This window comes from Phyllostomus discolor, chromosome 1, assembly GCF_004126475.2.
Source record: "Phyllostomus discolor isolate MPI-MPIP mPhyDis1 chromosome 1, mPhyDis1.pri.v3, whole genome shotgun sequence".
In the NCBI taxonomy this organism is placed as follows: Eukaryota; Metazoa; Chordata; class Mammalia; order Chiroptera; family Phyllostomidae; genus Phyllostomus; species Phyllostomus discolor.
In genome coordinates this window covers 195592876-195616325 of record NC_040903.2, presented here as the reverse complement: position 1 = coordinate 195616325, position 23450 = coordinate 195592876, and the positions used below count along the sequence as shown (strand labels likewise).

General features: G+C 40.2%; 1 protein-coding gene across 1 annotated transcript in view; it reads right to left on the bottom strand.

Moving 5' to 3' along the window:
* Window positions 1-23450, bottom strand: part of PSEN1 (presenilin 1) — a 57566-nt gene that overhangs the window by 3361 nt on the left and 30755 nt on the right. The window contains 6 exon segments of the mRNA XM_028506411.2: window positions 3142-3165; window positions 3168-3227; window positions 5559-5657; window positions 10751-10971; window positions 12873-12940; window positions 21760-21901. Coding sequence (XP_028362212.1) covers window positions 3142-3165; window positions 3168-3227; window positions 5559-5657; window positions 10751-10971; window positions 12873-12940; window positions 21760-21901 — 614 coding nt within the window.

Here is a 23450-nt window from a genome sequence, read left to right as displayed (position 1 = left end):
AGAACACAGGCTGTAGCGCGGCCTGCTGGCCGCTTACACATCAGCCAGCCCCCCACCCCTTTTCCTGAGGGCAGAGTCTGACGTGTTCGGGTTTCCACTGCTCCCTCCCGCATGCGTCTGGTGGTAAATCCCGATCAAGCCAGCCACGTGCGGCACTCCCACCCCTCCTCTCCCGGTGAGAGCCCTGAGGCTGCAGGTTGGGTGCTGGTCAGTGTGTGATATGGCAAAGTGTGCTGGGAGTTCGGGGGAATTTCCCTCACTGTTTAAGATAAACTTAGGGAGACACTGCCACCCCTCTGTTCCCCTGGGTGTTGTTCTATCTGGACAGGATGCCTGGGACCGCACTTGTTATCTGTGACCACGAGGAGCAGGGGCCAGGGCCAAGCCTATCCCTAAGGACGGCACAGCAGGGAGACGGAAAGAACCCGAGGCCTTGGCAACACCAGTGAGCCACAAAATCAACCAGTCACACAGACGTCCACACCTCAGGGTTCTGGGCACGTGAGAGAACACATTCCCTCTTTGTTTAAAGCAAGTGAGTCAGGTTTTCTGAGGTCCACGGCTAAAAGCTTCTAACCAGTGGCACTCGGCACTGGCTCTAGTGACTGGGTTACAAAAGGGGACCACTCTTGGCAGCAGGAGGGGGCGGGGGGAGTGCGTTTTTAATGGGCCGGTCATTCCCTCACAATGACGGCTGGTCTGGCTGAGCACTGTGAGCCTAACATGACAGTCTTGAGAATGATCCACACATCAAAAATAATTAAAATGCATTAAGTAAAGTTGATCATCCTTTCTTTCCTTTTTTTAAAAAGGAAAAGTGACACGTGCTCACAGCAGAGGTAGATTTATCACGAATAAATAAAGCCTGCATACTTCAGGACTCGCTTTGCATGGATTGTTTTTTCTGGGAGGGGCCCTCACTATTTTGTATTTATAATTTGTATTCTTTTTCTTAACCAGGGCTCCACAAAACTGGAATCTTCCCTGGTTTGGAGTTTATAAAATAGAAGCATAAGGCTCATAAATAAAAACAGCAGTCCCTGCCCTGCCCCGCCCCTCCCCTCCCCACTCCCACTTTCAGCCCTTTCAGCTGTTTCTTTTGGCGTCAGCCTCCAGAATTCCTGATCAGCAGCACGAGCACAGCACCGTATCTGATGTTTTTGTTTCAGGTTAAAACTCAGTTGCTTCCTTCAGAGAAATAAAGCATAGCTCCCATACTCATGCACACGTGCAAATTTAATTCTCCCTATATTCTCAGTATGTCATAATTTTATGGTAAGTTCAGTTTTTATACTATCATAACGCAAACAGTATTTACTACTGAACTATTTTACTACAACCAGAATATGCTCTAATTACATATGCTTCTTTTGTATGAGTTCCTCCCCGCTGCCCAGAAAACGGCCTCATTTCCCCCATAACTAATTCTCTATGTATTATGACCAACTCATCCTCAAACTCCTAACAGAGCTGACACTCAGATAACCCCCCCGCGCTGTTGTATCGTCCTTGTACAGACACCCCTCGAGGAGTCCTGGCCCGTGTGCTCCAGTCTGGTATCTGGCTCCTCCAGCAGTGGCTGTCAACTAGAGGGCGGTGCCTCGCCTCCAGGAGGTGTCTGGGGATGACTGTGATGGAGGAGGTCTGGCTACCCTCACACCTTGAAATCACTATGGGCATTTATTTAGTGGGCGAGGGGCCAGAAACGGTCCAAGTCCTGCACTGTGAGAAGCCCCACACCGCGAAGCACTGCCCCGCCCAAAAGACCAGCAGCAGGCCCACCAAAGAACTCTGCGGTTCATCCAGCTCCTTCTCACTTGAAGGCCCTTGCCCATGTTTCCTCTTCGGGAAAGCTCTTCCCTTCCTGAGCTGGCCATCCATTGCCACTTCCTCAGGGAAGCCTTCCTTGACTTTCCAGAAGAAATGAGATGCCTGTACTATAAACTTTCATAGCAACTTACACTTCTCCTTGATAGGACTTATCACAGCTGTACGAATTACTTGTTGAATGCCTGTATCTCCCCAAATAGGCTATAAGCTCCAGGGGGTCGGGATACCTCCTTCAGCGCTATACCCCCAGTGCCCAGCACAATATCAGGCACACAGTCAGGTGCTCAATCAACATCTGTCAAAAGAATAAAGCCTTCGTGTGCCAAACACACACTTACACTCACATACAATATAAACCTATAATTCATAAACAACCAACCTTTTAGTTTTCTTTAGCTTAGCACAGGTTAAACAATAACCAGACTTGTAGCAATTATTTCCAATATATTTCCTACTTCTCTACCAGGTCTACTGCTGGTGCAACCTCATCTTGTTCTGCCACCTTGCTCACTGCAGAATGAGCCTGATACCTCCGTGCCTCAAACAGGAGTTTTCTCAGTCACCCAACAGCTTCAACAGCAGTTCCCTCGACTCTATAAAACCTAAATGCTTCCTTTCCTGACAAAGAGGAACTCGGGTAAGGCCCCTTTCACTTCCCTCCCCACCCTTTATTCGGCCTGTTTTCCAGCTTCCTCCTAAGGTCAGTCCTTTGCTTTTCTTTAAAAAAAAAAAAAGTTTCCTTTTTCTTGACTATGGATAGTTTTGTTGGTCACCTCTTCCCAACACCAACTCCTAACTTAAGTTCTCCTTAACGTCGTCTGCAGGCTCTGCGCCTGGACCTTTCAACCTCCCGCCCCAGGCCTTCGCCACTGGCCCCTCCGGAAGGCCACGTCCACCGGAGAGATTTCATCTTCTCGGTATAAACAGCATCACATATGAAAGTAAAATTATTTTTAAGTTACTCTGGCCATGTCAGTCAAGAGAGTCTCACTTTTAACATGTTTGGAGGGAGAGCATACTTTTTCTTTTTAAAATCGGCCTCAACTTGAACCTTCCCATAATGGTATCAGTGGGATGCCATGGCAGAACTTCTTAGCCTACGGTGCTCTGGCTGTCCTGTTGGGTTTGCAGTGTCTGATCCCCTTAATATTTGTCTCTATTTACTGGGCATTACTACAGCTTTCAGGAGACTTTCAAAGGAATCTATGATCAAAGAAAGAGGTTAAAATCACCACTTTATAATTCATTGTCAGTCTATAAGATGACAATGACCCTAAAAAAACAGGACATTACCAAATGAAAGTCACCTACCTTGTGTATTATAATTGGAGTTTTGGATACTTTCCTTTGGGCTTCTGGGTCTCCTTTCGCCATAGTCACCAGCCACACCATCGTTGCTGTTGAGAAAGACAGAAGTCCAGGTAAGCACGGGAAACACAGGAGGAAGTGCATGGAGAGAGAACAGGCCCTTAGTTCTCTACATGGGTCACCAATCCCCACAATTCACCCTTCCGAATCCTTAACAATCAGAAGTAAATGTATATTAAAAACCACAAAAGGTTCTCTTTGATTTTGGCACATAAAAAAATTCTGAAACTGAATGTTACTGTAGCTTTAAAACTGCAGCTGCTATTGTAAAACAGTTCAGCATTTACAGTTCCTGAAAAGCAACCAAAAGAAAACCTGGTCAGGCCAGCGAGATTCCACTGAGACAATAGGTGCACTAGTTGAATATCCTAAAATAGCATAAATTCAATGATAAAAATTACTTCTTGGAACCAAATCAGAGAACAAACAAGGGCTCCCAAGAGTTTCAGATGTTTATTATAATTCTAAAAATGCATGGAATAAGTTTCCTTCATACTATGTCTCACTTGTGGGACTTTTAATAATACTAACCCACATTATACAGAGAGAATAAGAAAAAAGGTTGAAAGCAATAAACAAAGGGGAGAGTCCACTGGCCTCTTCTATGTCCCTTCCACAAATGCGTAGCTATAGAAATCCAGATACACACGTACACATCTCTGCTACACATCAGTGAAGAGACAACGTGAATAGTTTAAAATGGCAAATGGCTTCTCCTATATTGCAGGGGAATGAAAAATGGCCCAGATGCCCCTGGGCAGGAATTTGGGAACATTTAACAAAACTACATATGCATTAACCCTCCAGCCCAGGAATACCACTTTTGGGAATTTATCCTGAAAATACACCAACAATAATATAAAAATACATGAAAACACATACCATACAGGGCTACGGCAAGAACGAAAAGCCCAATCCATTCAAAGTAAGCAATTTTAAACAAAATACTTGGCATCTATGTCTCCCTGGCTTTCTATCATTGATTTTATAATTATATCCATGTTCCTAATACTCTTATAATATAAAGGAAATATACAACCAAAGAGGATGAAGACTATATAGTAGGCACACTTATTCGTGGCTTTGTTACTTGAGGTCAAACAAGTTACGTCATACAGTAACATGATGAACTGATCGAGGCCAGCGTAAGCCAACCAGGCAGGACCCTGTTCAACTGAATGCAAACCCACATAAGAGAAACAGAAGGGCAACCATCATGCACAAAGCCTATGGATTTCTGTAGCCTTCTTGGCAACAAAGGCAGCAGGTATTTATTTGATCTATGCAAGTATGAAAAAATACTGCTACAAACTCCTTTAACATTTAATATCACTACAGAAACCAGGGGTCAATAGACTCTTTCTATAAAAGGCCTAATAGTCAACATTTCAGGCTTGTGGGTCACATCTGGTCCCTGTCACGTTTTCTTCTTTATTCTTGTTTCTTTATTCTTCTGTTCAAGAACCTTTCAGGATTCTCCAGTGATTATGAAAGTGTACAGAGATCTAAACCAGGCACTCTAAGCTGTAATCCGCCTTTTCAAATTCTTCCAAGTACTCTCCCCATTTTATACTTCATGTTCTAGTCAAACTGAACACTTTACATTTATATAGAGGTCCGACATCTACACCACCAATCCATTCTTTGTGACAAGCCCACATTGGCAGTCCACTTCCATCTGTGCTTCCTGAAATCCAACCTATCTTTAAAAGATTCAATCAAAATGTTCTCTTCCAGGAACTCTTCCCTGATTCCCCAACCAGATTTTCCCTCTTTTGAACTCTCTTTACACTTTGATTGTGTCTCTTCTGAATCTGATAACATTTTGTCTTGGATGTTACTCATGTATATACCTGTCCTATCTCACCTCTAAACTGTAAGCAAATGAGCTAAGGGAAGGTAAAGTAAAGGATCTTACTTATCTTTATGTCCCTCACAGTGCTCTGTGGGAGATCGGGTCAATGCCCAATTGAAAGATGGGAAGAGTCTGACTCTAAAAAAAAAAGGCAAACCCATTCTGAAGGAACAGTACAATTCTTTCATAAGCGAGGGCAAGGGTCACCTGCAATATATGTATATAACAAGTACTCAGTAACACTTGCCTAGTAAGATTTTAAGTGAGAATACTGGCTTCCCAACCTCTAAATATTTCTTCTATCTGTACACATATTAAAAACTCTTGGACCAATGTCAGGTAGAAGACAGTGGTTTTCAAGGAAAACAGAGACTTGCAGGAGTCCCATTAAAAGGCTGTGTGTTCAGGACGAGACAAATCACCAGGACAACGACCGCACTTACATGTGTCAGTCCCTACACACTCTAAGCTGTTTACTAATTTAACACCATCCCAGAATACTCACAGGAGTAAATGAGAGCTGGAAATAGAGTTTCATTTCTCTCCTGAGCTGTTTCAACCAGCATACGAAGTGGGCCTTTTGGACACAAAACAGCCACTAAGTCTAGAAAGAAAAATAGAAATGACATCTGAAAAAAATTATTGGCTAAACTTGTAAATGGGTGTGTTAGAGAGAAATCAACCAGCAGACAAAGTTTAATTTTTTTTTTACACAAACAGATGTGGAACGAATATGAAGCAAACAGCAGGTAAACTGACGGAGGGGCAACCTAAACAAAATAAGCAAAATTATACCGAAGGCCTGTGCAAATTTCATTTTCGTTTTGACTGCTATTTGGTTAGTTTACAACGTATCATCACTGGGTTCTAGGAATAAGTCTTCCCGGTTTGAAGAAAAGAGTCAGAGATAATAAGACAGAACTATTCTAGAGCAGTGAGTACACTTGTCAGTTTCCAGTAAGATGAAACAGGGACAAGCCGTTTCCAAACAAACCCAACCTATGAGACACAGAAGCTTTACTCTAAGAGGAAGTTAATAAAGGTATTTGATTAGACTTTTGAAAATATGAAGAGCAGAGAAGAGATTTGTCTCCTCTCCTTTTAAAAGATAGTATACGTACAGTACTACTTATGGGAGCTTAAAAGGGAAATAAATTTAAACATAACAAAATAACTAATAAACCTTTCCATGAGAGTTTAACATTTCTTTACTTCTCCTGTCAAAGGCACTTCATGTTTAGGTTTTAGGACAAATGTATTTTCACAGGACAGCAACTCAGAGAGAAACAATATGCCTAAATGATTTTTTAAAAAATATTTTATTTATTTATTTTAGAGAGGGCAAGGGAGAGGAAAAGAGAGGGAGAGAAACATCAATGCGTGGTTGCCTCTCGTGTACCCCCCACTGGGGACCTGGCCAGCAACCCAGGCATGTGCCCTGATTGGGAATTGAACTGGCGACCCTTTGGTTTGCAGGCCAGCACTCAATCCACTAAGCCACATCAGCCAGGGTTGCCTACATTATTCTTGATTCTATCATCATCTCTTTCCATCAACAGCAATTTTTCTTACATTTTCTGTCATGAAAATTGAGAATGTAGAAAATTTGAACATTTAAAAATATAAAATGGGTACTGCTACATTTGTGAAGGAAGACTTAACAGTGTGTACTGACGTTACAATCACTTAGATGCATTTAGTTAAAAATCCTCACGCTTTCGAACAGTCATGTCTGTACACTACTGCTGCTACTAATGTAACAAAACACACACACGCAAGAAATCGCTACTCTCACTGCTTCCACTGCAGTTCATTTTGGATAAAAGAAGGGAAATTTGCTGCGCTCCAAAAATAATGAGACTTTCAACCTGCTTGAAGCTGCATGTCCTGTCACTATCTTGGTTTTATGACACCCTTCTTCTTATAGAATTGCTAAGCAGTAAACTCCCTTATTTTTAGAGTAATTGAAATGAATTAATAACCTTTGTGACAAAATAAAGTATATTGAGACCTGGTGAAAAGTGAAATTGCGAACCATCACTCTACATCAGTGATTTGCAACCAGCAGGCCACGAGGAGCCTACTGGCGTGCCCCGAGGATTCCTAAAACATGCGACACCCGACGAGGTCGGGGCACTGAGCTCCCTGCCCTCAGAGTGCCAGATAAGAAAATAGCAACACCCGACACAACAACAGCTATTCTGTGTGAATGAACCAAAATTATACCTCCTTTTTTGTCAGATCAGCAAAAAATATATTTTTTGGTGTGCTGCAGAATTTTAGTAATTAGTTTATGTGTGCCATGAGATGAAAAAGGTAGGAAATTGCTGCTCTAAATATTAGATACAAAAGTCTTGTATTAAAAAGGAACTCAAAGGTCTGGAGGTTATATTTGTATAATGTTTGGAAGAAATAAAGAAAGTAATGTAGTAGAAAGAATACTGAATTTGGGATTCTCACTCTACATCAAACAGTGTAAGCTTGGGCAAATACTTTACTTTTATAAACTTCAGGTTTCTTAGCAGTAAAACAAGGACCACTGCCTTGCTTACCTCACAGGATTATACAGAAAAAAAAAAAGTAACAGCTAATATTTATTGACAGATACTGTGCTATGTGTATTTTATGTATTGTTCAATTTAACCTGCCTAATAACTGAGACTTAGGGCTTAAGTAATGTGTCTGTGGCCATGTAGCTAATAAGTGACAGAGTAAAAGAGACTGGTTTTGAACTCAGGAAGTTCTTCTCCAGAACTAGTATTTTATTTTTAAATATCCAAAATGGAACCAGGCTCATCATTACTCTTCACTACAATTCCCCCTGATTATGGACATATGGCATGTTTAATTCTAACTTGTTCTATATGTCATATTGGTGCTCTATGAGGCCTGCAGCCTGAGACTGCTAAGGAAGGTGAAAAGTTCCACTGAACACCTTGTTCAGAGCCCAGCATTGTGTATTTTTAGGAATGAAATGTTAATGTCATCATTAACATGTCTGGAGCCCTGGCTGGTGTGGCTCAGCGGATTGAGTGCTGGCCTGCAGTTTGAAGGGTTGCCGGTTTGATTCCCGGTCAGGGCATGTGCCTGGGTTGTGGGCCAGGTCTCCAGCTGAGGGTGTGTGAGAGGCTACCGATTCATGTTTCTCTCCCTCTCATTCTCCTTCCTTTCCCCTCTCTCTAAAAAATAAAATATTAAAAAAAAACAACCCAGTGCCTGGAACTCCAAAGTGGATAAGGTGAGAACTGTATTGTGGCTTTAATATGTACAGAGACACATGTAACCTTGATTTATATTTTGGGTATTTGTGAGGCAAGAGAGTCTCATAGCTACATCCCCCAAAGAGGACAACTTAGCATAAGTAGGTGCTGTTGCTACCACTGGCAAACCAGATGTGTAGACCATTGGTAATGACCCAAGAACCTGTAAAAATACACAGGTGCAGCCAGGTGTTGGCCAGTGGAAGTTAATGACCACCTCAACTTCACCTAATTGTGTTGACCCTCGGATCCCATTCTTCCGTCAAGGATGTGGGGATAAGGAATGACAAGCAGCAGTTCTCCAGTGAGCTCCATCGCGTGTAGTATGGACACAGTCCATAAAGTGCTCAAACTTCCACTGCTGCTCACCCACTTCATCCTGAAGGTCTCCTGAGTAGCCAAGGGTCCCAGAGAGAGGTGACATTCTCTAGTACATTGTCAAATGACAAAGAACTGAGGACAGAAGGGGCCAACCTCTCCTGTTGGTAGGATACTCTAAAGGGCCCAGACTTAGCTCTATCCTGTAGGTAACATTCTGGACTTAGCCCGGAGGCCCTTGAGGCTGGGGTGAACTTGTAGAGTGCTGCCTCCATGATACAGAGAACATGGAGTGGAAGGATCTAGAGCGTCACACATCCTGAAGGTATGCGAGAACCTGGGCCTGGGAGAGCTCTGTATGCGGTCAGAAACTGCCATTCTAATGGCGCGTAGCATGGAACTGAGACGGGAGGTTTCTCACGCCAGAAATCCATGGGCCATTTATGATAATCATGGACGGTCCAGAGACTTCAGGAGATGCAAGAGGAGGTTGCTAAAGCATCTACAGCGAATGACTCTCTGGGGGCAGGGAGAGGGAGCGCCAAGGGAGTGGTTATTGTATTACAATTTAGACAGATTGTACAGCCTTTGCTGTAGGAGGCCCCAATCCCAGATGGGCATTTTGTGAGTAACAGTATACAAAGGTTTAGATAAAAATTGTAAGTGACGAATATGATGCCTACATATTCCCCAAAATGCATAAATAGTACTGGGGCTTGTTTTAACATTGTGGGTGCAGAGAGGGTCAATTGCTATGTTTTGACAGTGTCAGAGATGCAGAAGCCCTCAGTTTACCAAATAATAATAATTTTCAGGAATTTAACTGGAGTGGCAAGACCCCCCTTTTCTGAGCTCCTTCCTGAATTTTTGTATGTCCTCAAAAAGGAAGCCCAATGAATCTCTGCAAAGGATGACAACTTCAGTGTGATGTTATTCCCATGCTTCTGGAAAAAGCTGGATGTGGTTAAGATGCAGCCGGCAAGGGCTATGTGCAATGCTGGGACTGCGGAAGTACCCCACGAGTAGTTAGGTAAGGACGTTATGCGTCCCTCTGAAGGTAAAGGCAAATTGGTGGTTGAAAAAGGCAGTGAACGGAACACATCAGTACAATCTCTGACCACACAGTGTTTACCAGTTGCTGGTTGGATTGAGTCCAGCACCGGCATTCTCAATCATAGCTATGAAATAACTGATGAGTACTCTGCAGACTATCAAGTACTATTATACTACCTAAAGTCATTAACGAAAGTCAGGCATAGAGAGTATATGACTTTAGTTTTATATGAGAACAGAGCCAATCCAATTTTAGTGTTACAGACTTTTTTCTTTGTCAGTCAAGTGGGGATGATGAGGCTTCCTATTATAGGTCCCCTGACATTTTGATAAGCAACTGTATAGGAAGGAGTACAAGAGTACTACCTAGGGACCACACACTGACTCTAAAAATGGATCTCTTTGGCTTTCACACAGGGCAACAGCCAGAATACACATCTGTACAGCTGCTGTGGTTACTCATGGCTAGGGTACATTCTGACTGTTCACAACCCACGTGACACTGGGTGGTACTGAATTTCAACCCCACACTACCCAAAGAAGTTTTCTTTTGAAAAGAATAACTCTACTCAAGTTGACTTATGAAAAACAGGTAACCTGATTTTGATTTTATAAATTAAATGAGCATTTTATGTGTTAAGCACGCTGTTAGTGCTTTTTGACATATATTCTGAACTCTTACTATACAACTCTGGGAAACACTGTTCCCATTTTCCCAATGAGGAAACTGAAGCTCAAAGAGCCTGAGTCACTTTCCTAAGGTCATAAAGGCGGACAGAGTAGAGAAAGACTTTGAATCTCAGTCTTCTGACCAGAAATCTGTGGATCCCTCCACTGGTCTATCACCGAGTTAAACTGGAGGTGGTAATAAAACTCTTTTTAAGAACTTAACCTCAAAAAAATTGAAATCCTTATATGGAAAACATACCATAGCTAATGAATTATTTACTGAAGTCCTGTGGGATATAACCACTATCGTTTTTGTAAGTCAAGATAACTGGGAAGGAAAACACACCAGTGAGGTCTTTCTATGATAAACAAAGTATCCATCCGTCTTGGGTTTTACCATATACTGAAATCACCGCCAAGATGAGCCACGCAGTCCATTCTGGGAGGTACTTGATAAACACCAAGGCCATGAGGGCGCTAATCATGATGAGATAGGCCTGCTGGAGTCGCAGAGGGCCTTTCCAATGAATGGCGATCATTCCCACCACGCCAAAATTCCAGATCAGGAGTGCAACAGTGATGTAGTCCATGGCAACGTTGTAGGTTTTAAACACTTCCCTAAATAAATTAAACAGAGATGTAATATGATTTATGTACAATAATTTTTATCAAAACACTGCTTAGAACTAGGGTTCCCAAACATTTGATATTCATATCACATCTTCATATTTTTATATCTTATATCAACTATGCTGTTATTTAACATTTTTCTTTAAATTAATTCACTTTTTTCCTAAAGTTATTTTAACAGAAAACTCTATCATTCATATAAATGGGAAACCAGTACCACAGAATCTCCATATCTAAGATTCTGTTCCTGATTGCTTAGTTTTTTTAGATTCAGTTAGTTGATGACAGTTGTGAATTTGTTGCTTTTTTAATGTTCATAGTTTTTATCTTCTTTTTCTTAAATAAGTCCTTTTAACATTCCATATAATCATGGTTTGGTGATGATGAACTCCTTTAGCCTTATCTTGTCTGGAAAGCATTTTATCTGCCCTTCCATCCTAAATGAAAGCTTTGGTAGATAGAGTAATCTAGGTTGTAGGTCCTTGCTTTTCATCACTTTGAATACTTCTTCCCAGCCCCTTCTTGCCTGCGAAGTTTCTTTTGAGAAATCAGCTGATAGTCTTATGGAATCTCCTTTGTAGGTAACTAACTGCCTTTCTCTTGCTGCTTTTAATATTCTCTTTATCTTTAACCTTTGGCATTTTAATTATGATGTGCCTTGATGTGTTCCTCCTTAAATCCAATCTCTTTCGGACTCTCTGGACTTCCTGGAAGTCTATTTTCTTGGCCAGACAGGGGAAGTTTTCCTTCATTATTTTTTTAAGTAAGTTTCTAATTTCTTGCTCTTCCTCTTCTGCTGGCATCCCTATGATTTGGATGTTGGTATATCTGGAGATGTTCCAGAGGCTTCTTAGTTTATCTTCTTTTTGAATTATTTTTCCTTCTTGTTCTGATTGAATGCTTTTGTTTTCCTTATGTTTCAAACCATTGATTTGATTCTCAGCTTCAACCTCTCTACTGTTGATTCCCTGTACATTTTTCTTTATTTCACATAGTGTAACCTTCATTTCTTCTCGGGTCTTTTTTATGCTATTGTCATACTCAGTGAATTCTTTCAGCATCCTGATAACCAGTGTTTTGAACTCTACATCTGATAGGTTGGTTATCTCTGTTTTTGTTTAATTCTTTTTCTGGAGATTTGATCTGATCTTTCATTTGGGCCGTATTTCTTGGTCTCCTCAATTTGGCAGCTTCCCTGTGTATTAGATAGAGATGCTTTGACTCCCTGTCTTAGTAGCGTGGCCTATTGTAGAAGGGCATACCTGTTAATCATGTGGGGTGGAGTCTTAGGTGATTGACAGGGTGGAGAAACCCATTTCACAGTTTTGTGGCTCTGCACGGGGTGGGGGCTTGGAGAGGGGACAATGCCACTGCCGGGGTGCTGGAGGTTTGCCTGAGCTGTTTCCTGGCACTTGGGTTTCCAGTCACTTCACTTTCTTCCCGTATGTCACTTGTGCCCTTTCAGCTTTTGCCCTGGTGCTGAATCCCAGAGGGGTAGGTCTCAGTAAGTCATAAGTCCATAGGAATGCTTTAAAAGGAGCCTTCTGAGAATCTGGCAATTTCTTCTACCACCTCAACTCCCACTGTTTTTTACAGCCGGAAGTCATGGGGGACTTATCTCCCTGGTGCTGGAACCCTGGGGTGCTGGGTGGTCCAGTTTGGGGTTGGGAATGCTCACTCCTGAGGTATCCCTCCTGATTTCTATCCAGCACTGGTAATATCCCTACTGGTAATATTAACTTGTCATATATATATCAAGTATGACCTGTCTATGGAAACAATTATAACTAAAGAGTATTTCATCAATAAAAGACATGGCTTTAAGTGACTAACAGAGACCCCAAAGAGAATTAATTTCTAAAAATTAGACCAAATATTTCACTACTTACCCCAAATAAATGAATGAGAAAAAGAACAGCAACAATAGAGATGAAATAATAAGCCAGGCATGGATGACCTAGAAAAGAAAGAATTTCAATATAATTAACAGATCCCATAGCCCTAAAAAATTACAAATTTCTTACTTCAAAAATAGTATATTATTTCTGTATATATTATTCTTTTCAAATGACCGGACACATATGGCTTTGGGTTCAGTGCGTTCTTATATAGAAGTCCTTGGAGCTGAACAACTTATAAGTAAACAGAAATTTCAGCAAGACATATACAGACACTTGTTCCTTTAGAATTAGGTGAAATTTTGAAAAGAATGAATTCTAAAATACCAAATTATCAACAGAGTCAACAGTTGACATTTAAACTTTAAAGTAGCAATATTATCAAGATGCTCAGCATCACCAGCCATCAGAGAGATGTAAATTAAAACCACAATGAGATACCACTTCACACGGGTCAGAATGGCCACCATAAACAAGTCAACAAACAAGTGTTGGAGAGGATGTGGAGAAAAGGGGACCCTAGTGCCCTGCTGGTGGGATTGCAGACTGGTACAGCCACCGTGGAAAACAATATGGAATTTCCTCAGAAAACTAAAAATGGATCTGCCTTTTGACCCAGCAATTCCACTGCTGGGATTATACCCTAAGAGCCCTGAAACACCAATCCAAAAGAACCTAAGCACCCCAATGTTCATAGCAGCACAATTCATAACAGCCAAGTGCTGGAAGCAACCTAAGTGCCCATCAGTAAATGAGTGGATCAAAAAACTATGGTACATTTACACAATGGAATATTACACAGCAGAAAAAGAGAAGGAGCTCCTACCCTCTTCGACAACATGGATGGAACTGGAGAGCATTACACTAAGTGAAAATAAGCCAGGTGGTGAGGGACAACTACCATATGATCTCACCTTTAACTGGAACTTAATCAACAAAAGAAAAAAGCAAACAAAATATAACCAGAGACACTGAAATTAAGAACAATCTAACAATAGCCAGAGGATAGGGGGGAGGGGACAGTGGGGGGAACGGTTTTCAGGAACTACTATAAAGGACACATGGACAAAACCAATGGAGAAGGTGGAAGCGAGGGAGGGAGGTAGGACTGGCTGGGGTGGGGAGGAGTGGTGGTGCTGGGGAAATGCAGACAACTGTAATTGAACAGCAATAAAGTCACTTAAGAAAATAAAGTAGCAATATTATCAGTGGAGGAATTTTGTAGTATTACTGAAATAAACTGAATAAAATAAGTGATAAAAATTCAATAAAATTGAAAATCATTTTCAATTAGGTGACCTTTGCAGACATACATTACCTATACAAGGAAAATAGGCTTTCAAAACTATATAACTATTTGATAAAAGAATATTCAGAATCTGAAGTTTCGGTAAGTATTGGAATGCTTTCTACTTTTATTTCACATTAGGAATGTATTACTATTACAAATTCTTTGAAACACTTAGGAATCCATTACTGTCATTCAGAATTCAGGGTTCCATAAAAATGTTAGTCTCTATTACTCATGTATAGCTTATTAATGTGAGAAATAGAATCAGAATTTGATTTCTATAATCTATTACACAAGATGAACATTTTAAATGGTAATTTTACATAATGTGTATATTTAGGAAACTACTATACAACCAAAAATTATGGAGGTTTTAAAAACAGAATGACAAGCATGATAAATTGCCAAGTAATTTCCAATCAAAAGTGAAATTATTCCAAGGTGCATATATCCATTATTGCTGTGCTTTCAATGAATTTTATTATTTAACAGCAGAAGGAGCTACTTAATAACTTTCAAATCAAACATTGAAAAAAGGAGAGAAAAAATACCTCTCCAAATCAAGAATATTGTTTTGTCTTCATTCATTTTCTAAATCTCCCTCCCCTGACCCCCAGATTCAGGAGTTCAGATCATCAGGCTCTAAGTCACCAAAGTCTAGATGTGACTAGAATTTATGTTAATTTTCTCTGGTGGTCCTGTTTTGATCACTCAAGGTAATTGATCTATGATCATGAATTCCTCTGGGGGAAAAAAGACTTCTTTAAAATGTTTGCTGCCTCTCTTTCCTTAAAACTTGATCAAGTTTAATTTCTAGTGTTCTCCCACAAACACTTTCTCATAACAATTTTTGAACACTACAAAGTTTAAAGATTTTTACAGTGCATACTGATATACCACCTACAGTCTACATTCACATTTCGCTATACTTGCTTTGTAACATTTCTTCCCGTGTTTCCTACATATCAAAGTAACCTGAAGACACCTGTCCATTGTCCTCTAAATATTTCAACTTTAGCAAAATATTCTAAAGGGAGCCCTTACTCTATTTCCTCTGCGAAACAATAAAGTGTGGGCAGAAAGAAATCTGCCCACTTGCATCCTGCCCAACCATTCTCACAAGTCTCAGCTTTAGAAATAATCCAAGTTACAAAACTAAAAAGTGTATGTGATATTATGGGACAGAAAAGCTTTAAAGAGTGGAAGATGTATACTGGTATTCCATACTAAGCTCCACATTAAGGAAGGGCTAAAACAAACATTAAAAAGTGGAAATTCTAATCTTTCTTCAGAATTGCTTTTTACTTTTTCTTTTTCCAGCAAGGGAACATAGAGATGTTTATTTTAAAACACAGCATTTTTCTGAAATGTAAAGGTAACATATGCATATAACATTTAGAAAATATAGAAATACTAAAAGGAAAAAACAATTCCCACTGGCCAATGATAACCAAAGTTAATATTTTTTATTCAGGCATGTTTTGTTTGCATGTGTAGGCATGTGTGAAGACCTTTTAACAAAATTAGAATCAAGTAATAATACAGCTTTACATTTTGCTCTTTCACACTTACTTTTTGTTACAGATATATTCTGACACAAAATATTTTTTGAAAATGATTTTTACAAGTTTTTTTTAAGATTTTATTTTTAGAGAGAGGGGGAAAGGAGGGAGAAAGAGGAGAGAACATGTGAAAGAAACATAGATCCGCTGCCTCTGACACACCCCTAACCGGGAACCTGGTCTGCAACCCAGGCATGTGTCCTGACCGGGAATCGAACCAATAACCTTTTGGTTTACAGAACAATGCCCAACTCACTAAGCCACACCAGTCAGGGCATGAAAATGATTTTTAAATGACACTAATATTCTACTTATATAGATGAATCCCCAAACTTAACTTTTTCTTATGCATAAATTTGTGGTGTTTCTTTTTTTTCCCAATTATAATTTATGCCAGGATGAATATCCTAGCATGAAAATATTTTTCCCTATTTCTAGTTCTTTCTCTGGAATAAATCATGAAAGCAAAAATTACTGACTCAAAGTCTACAAATTTTTTCTAATCATTGATTATTGATATGTACTGGTTTAGTGACTTCACAAAAAATAAAAAGACTGGATTAATCTTTACCAAGTCAGTAGGTGAAATGTTAATTTGTTATTTTAATATGCATTTTTTTCCTAATGAGGAAATATATATACGGCTCTTGCTACTAACCATCTAGATTTCCTGCTTGAAATTTTTTAAATTTCTCATAAGATGTTCATAATTTTCTTAATGATTTATAAGTAATCTACATATTATAAAAATATTAGTCCTTTGCCTGTAATAACGGTTGTAAAACACTTTTACTATTTAGATTGGTCATTTATTTCACCCTTTTCTGAATTACCATCTGAACTCAAAGCCTCTTCCACTGATGACTAAGTAGCATCTCCCCCTTTTCCAGAACATGAGAGTGTAAAACAGGTCCTTCTCGTCCTGCAAAAAGCCCCTAGTCAGGTTTCCTGTGCTACAGGCTCTGAAAGGAAAGAACCCTGCTTTGGTGCAGAAGAGCAAGTGTTTGCTCTAAACCCTGCACTATCCAGGCCAGGAACACAACAAATGGTAAGTATTAATTAACTGCCTTTTCTGTGTTCTACTTTTTGAAGTGAAGAAACAAAGTGGAGTCACCACAGTGAAGCTGTTAAATTACTAAAATCAAGTAGGTTGAGGCATGAGGAAGTGATTCTGTTCTTGTTTTAATTAGCCGGGAAACTTACACTTTCGAACTTTCTAGTTTTGCATCAATGCCTGGATAGACATCAAACCCTCAAACAACCCTCTGATTACTCCCCGAAGGACTAAGGAAAGAATGTTCATGGAACCAGATCACCTGACGTCCATTATCCAGACCACGGGTCTTCTAGAGCAGCGATTTTTAAAACCTTTTTTATCTCATGGCACAAACGAATTACTAAAATTCTGTGGCACACCAAAAAATGTATTTTTTGCCAATCTTACAAAAAATAGGTGTAATTTCGATTCATTTACACTGGATGGCTACTGTTATGTTGGCTGTTGTCATTTTTTTTGACAGTCTAAGGAAAAAGAGGTCACTGTCCCTGACTAAAAAGTCAGGTATTGGATGTTTTAAAAATTCTTGTGGTACACTCATTGAAAATCACTGATCCAGGGACTTGCCATCTCAGATGAATCCAGAAGCTAAGAATGCAGAACTGATTCTTCTCAAGAATGTACTTTTTACTATAAGAACCCTTAGCTTTTCTTTCTTCTTTGGAACATTCTGGGTATTGCCTAGTCATGTTTCTGGTGTGCAAACTGCAAGACCCTTAAATAAATCTTTACCATTTATTTCTAGCCAGAGCACTTTGACTCATTTATAATTGGCTGCTACTTTTTAAGGTTTGGTTTTTTAGCTTCTTGTGCTTCTTACAGACATTGCACAACCAACCAGTGATATAACAAACCATAAGGACTTATTTCCAAATAGGTTCTGGCAAGTGTCTGAATTTCTGACTCAAAAGTTCCTTTTATTTTATACTGGGAATCAAAACCAGTCAAACAACTTTAGAAATGGCTGTGCTTGCTAAGACTTGAACATTAAAAAGCAAATCAAAACAATACAAATGAATGAATAAATGTACAAATTTGGCTGAATATGAACCTTTTAGATGGTCTAAAATGAAGCAAAACTTGCCCTGGCTGGTGTGGCTCACTGGATTGAGTGCTGGCCTGCGAACCAAAGGGTTGCCTGTTCGATTCCCAGTAAGGGCACATGCCTGAGTTGTGGGCACATGCAAGAGGCAACCACACACTGACTCTCTCCTTTTCTCCCTCCCTTCTATTCTCTAAAAATAAATAAATTTTTTAAAAAGATTTTATTTATTTATTTTTAGAGAGGGAAGGGGGGAGAAAGAGAGAGAGAGACATCAATGTGCGGTTGCTGGGGATCGTGGCCTGCAACCCAGGCATGTACCTTGACTGGGAATCGAACCTGCGACACTTTGGTTCACAGCCCATGCTCAATCCACTGAGCTACGCCAGCCAGGGCTAAAATAAATAAAATTTAAAAAATAAATATACAAATGAAACACAGCTAAAAGAAACACAAAATTCACCAATACTGTTATTAATATAAAAACAGTGTGGAGAACAGTGTGCACCACATCAATGTAACCTGGCAGCCAACTGCATAGATGTGTGTGCATGAGTGAACAGTGATGTCACAGTGCTAGTCAGTGGGGGCAGCAGATGCTGTTGGGTGAGCACATGTATTATGTGGCCATCATATTCAAAATGAGCAAGTAGAGCAACAAATCTGCATCAAATTTTGCATTAAGCTTGAACATTCCTCCCTGAAAGCTATTCATATGATTCAGAAGGCCACAGCTATGGGCAACTGGGTGTTGGCAGCTTCATCAGGACAATGTGCCTACTCATGCATCACGTCTTGTGCAGAGCTTTTTGGTGAAATATCAAGTCACCTAGGTGACTCAGTCCCCTTAGTGCTCGGATTTAGCGCCCTGCAATTTCTGGCATTTCCCAAAACTAAAATCACCATTGAAGAGGAAGAGATTTCACACAGTCAATGAGATTCAGGAAAATACAACTTGACAGTGATTGAGAGAACTGTGTGAGATCCCAAGGTGCCTACTTTGAAGGGGACTGAGGTGTTATTGTCCTGTGTACAATGTCCTGTGTACAATACTTCTTGTATCTTCTTCAATAAAAGTCTCTTATTTTTCATATTACATGGCTGGATACCTTCTGAACAGACCTTATATAACAAGATAGGTTCTAGGTAAAAAGGAGTGAAAGCCCATTTCACCCACCATATGCAACTATAAAGGCTAGATAGAATGCATGCTACTAACGAGGACTCTGAAAAGTAAAGAGAGGTAGTTGTGCTGGGGAATTAGAAGTACCAGGGAATTTTAATAGAATTTACTAGTAGACAGTGAATTTTAGTGTCACTACTTTCACTCTAGTACTACCCTCCTCCACCAGGATGCAACGCAACCCGAGTGGGTATTACTTAGCAAGGCAATGACAGCAAGTGCAGAAGCCATCTAGTTCTGGCGAGAGGAGGAGGGAAAGAGGTCTCCACACAAAAAGAAGGCAAAATCTCAGTTTCTGTTTTTTTCATTTTCTCCATTCTTTCATACTCAGCCCCCAAATCATCCTGGGGTGGTGACAAAGAGGGCAGCAGGAGTCTAAAACTTAAGAGGGAGGGGAAGCTTCCCATCAGACTGGAGAAGCTGTAGTTTCCTAAGAGTAAGGCAAGTGGCCCTTGCTGTATTTCTGTCCTCGCCCTTCTTGGCCCTGACATTGGGAAAATAAAGCCCACCTTTCTGAAAAAGGGAAATCCAAAAGAACCAGAAAATAGCAGGGAGATCACAGAAAGGAAGCAGCTCAGGAAAGCAACCTCTTCAAACTGTTATGAAATTGCGGTCCCATCTCCAAGATGTGCAGGTGGGGACACGACCCTAAACACACTCCCGTGCACATAATCCAGATAAAGGTAACAGAGTGAGTCCAATCAATCAGAGAAATGAAACTGGCGGGTAAACGCTTATACGCAGACAATCTATATGGTGAAAACAGGATCAAGGAAAGTATTTAAGATACGAGTGCATGTAAACAGCAGGAGCAGAACGTTTCTTGCACGGTTTTACGTCATTTGCTCTCTGGATTGCTAGGTGTTGATGACTACCTGTCATCACCACTCACACATTTCCTCTTCAGTCTTCTCCATACGTTAATGTCAGGCTGCGGGTGGTTAACACTTCCACCCACTCAAACGTTCAACAAACAAGGTTAACCTGCATAATTTTAGAGTTTATGAACACTGAAAAGGTATTTGAGCTTATTAGTAATCAACTAAATGCAAATCAGGGCATTTTGCTTAGCCTATAAAAATCAGCACAGATTTTTAAAAAAATTCAATGCTAGTGAAGGTGGGATAAGGCAAGAGAGTCTCATTCACTACTAGTATTAACTACAAATTAATAGTATGATTTAGAAAAGGAAATTTTGCATACCAAGATATGAAGATAATTTGCCCCAAAAATTCTGTGTCTGGAATTTTACCCTAAGAAAACAATTTGAAAAACTGAAAAAGCTCTATGCATAAAGACATTTTTTTTAGAATACTGAAAAACTGCAAACAGCTTAAATGAGGGAAATACATTACAATGCACTCACTGAGGTAAATATTATATAGTGATCAGACATATTTTCTAAGTATTTATAATATGGAAAAATGTTTATGCAAAAGTAAAAGTGAAGACAGGACACATACTAATTGTATTTTATATTATCCATGTAAAAAAAACAACAACAACCCTGACTAGTGTGGCTCATTGGGTTGGGTGTCATACCGCAAACTGAAAGATCATGGATTCGATTCCTGGTCAGGGCACATGCCTAGCTGCGAGCCAGGTGCCTGCTGGGGGTGTGCAAGAGGCAGCTGATTGATGTTTCTCTCCCATGTTGATGTTTCTATCCCTCTCTTTCTCCCTCCCTTCCCCTCTCTCTAAAAAGAAATAAAATCTTAAAATACACACACACACACACACACACACACATTTTGTACACATATACATATATGTACACAGAGAAATAAATACCATAAGGAAATAGACAGACTTTGATATTTGGAAAGTTAATATTTATTTACTTGAGAATTACCCTAAAGGTTTATGACTTACAATAAATGGTCTTTTTTTTTTTTTGAGGCAAATCTGAAATATGTACCAGGTGGCTGAAATTGAGCAGTAAACCACTTAGCTAGAGAGTGAGCTGGGGAGCAGAAGGGAGCAGGAGCTGGGAAAGTTGGCCTGCGTCTTTCCTGCACAACCTCCCCTGCCGTGTTTCCCAAGGGAAGAATCAGTGCTACTGTAGGAGATGCGGTGAGGAAATGGAGGGTCACCAATTTAGAAGCAGAAATGGAGCTAGTCACCAATGAACTTAAACCAGCATCTGAAGGTGGCTTTATTGTTTTGTGCTCAAGTATGAAAATATGAATTTTTAAATTTATATTTTATGGGGACAGTTATATCCCATAACACTATTTGTGAATGATGGAATCCCAAAGGTCTTAGGATGTATTTCTTTGGAATGTCTCATATATACCACAAATTAAAATGTTAAAACCATTTAGATTGTGATATGAAAACATTTTTTTTCCATTTAGGCCTTTTTGTATTTTTCAAATATTCCACAATGAGGGGAGAAAACTAAAAATTAACTTAGTTCTAGAATATAAAACTTTTTTTTTCCTATACCAAGTAAGGTATATGACAGAAAAACCCAATCATAAAGAGAACGAGGTGGAGCCCTGGCTGGCGTGGCTCAGTAGATTGAGCACTGTCCCACAAACTGAAAGGCTCCTGGTTCGATTCCCAGTCAGGTCATGTGCCTGGGTTGCAGGCCAGGTCTCTGGCTGGGGGTGTGCAAGAGCACAGTGATGTTTCTCTGCCTCTCTTTCTCCCTCCTTCCCCCTCTCTAAAAATAAATAAATAAAATCTTAACGAGAAGAACACAGTGGAAAGTAAAGCTCTGTCCCTCATGCCCGCTCACCTTGTAGCACCTATATTTGTACAGAGCCACCAGGAGAATGGTCATGACAACAATGACGCTGATCATGATGGCAGCATTCAGGATCGAGTGCAGGGCTCTCTGGCCCACAGTCTCGGTGTCTTCTGTGAACGGAGTATAAATCCTATAATGAAACAAAATGCAAAAGCCCCGGGTAAGTGCTAATGAATGGATACCCCAAACCACATACTCTCTCCAACACAAGTTTTCTTTCCTTGATTCAACTAATATCTTATGTCACTTCTGTCCATCTCATTACTCCAGCCAAGAATTTTTAACCCAAGAAAACAGCTATTAGATGTCTACAATAAGTGCTTCAAAATAAGAGTACATTTCTAAAATATGGAGAGTTGTGAGCCAGACAAATGGCTCCATCTAGTGGATACTATATACTGAAATAATTACCTCACTGAATATTCTTTCTGCACAGATTATTAGTGATTTATGAAAGAACCAGAATCTACAACGCAAACTACCTAGGCTGAGATTGTCAGAGGATGGTAATATGGTTTACAATTATTCTCTTTCAACTTCAGGGTGACTGCAACTGGTGTTGTCTAGAGATAATGTCACCCATCTACCCTCCCCTTATTTCTCATTAGCATAAAACACTTTTATTCTCGGTGCCAACGTTCCAGCCAACACTTAGTTTCTAACTCCATTACAGTCAGGTGTGGCCACTAGACTTAAGCAACGGCTAACAAGTTACATATAAGCAAATGTACTGGGTGAAACTCCTAAGAGTTAATTCTACAGAGAGGTATGTCTTATGTCCTTTCGTCCCCTACTCCTTCCTGCTTCCTGCTGTCTCAACAAAGGCTGGGGCTTCAGCACCCACAACAACCTGGGATATAGAAGCTAAGGAAGAAGGAGCCCAAGTCCTTGATGAATGTGAAGCCGCTCTACCAGTCTGGACTGACTACCCCTGTACTACTCTGTGGGCAAGAGATTAAACATCCATATCATTTAAATCAGTTGTTTTGATTTTAATGATGGGGTCAGCAAACTTTCTGTAAAGAACTACAGAGTAAATATTTTAAGTTTTGTGGGTGATATGTTCTCTGTTGCAACCAGTCAATTCTGCCAGTGCTGCATAAAAGCGGCAGAGACAACATATAACAGAACGGACATGACTGCATTACAGTAAAACTTTATTTACAGAAATAGGTGACAGGCAGATCTGGCCTGTGGACTATGGCTTACTAACCCCTGTTCTACAATATGTAGCCAAACTAACTCTAACTTACACAGAGAATATCCCTCAATCCCTTTTGGCTATTATCGCCACTGTCTGTCTGTCACTCACTGTCTCAATCTTTCTCCCAAAGATTAATAGCTTGGCTTTCAGAACCCCATGCAGTGTTTCAGCCACTTGCCACTTTCCAATTCTAAAGTCCATTTAAAATTTGCTTGAGCCCTGCTAGAGTCCTAAAGACAGAACTGGGTGACACATGAATCAGGGCATTTTTCTTGGTGGCAAAGGGCTGACAACAGCAGCACCAGAGGATCTACCTGACAGTTCCCCAAGAGTCTAGTGCAGCTTACATTAATCTTCATCCTTTCATTTAACAACTCTTTTCACTGAGCATTTGTTACATACCTCGTCCTGGAAACAAAGTGCCCTGATAAGACATGCAGCACAGAAGGAAACCAGGTATTAAGTAAATAAGGTG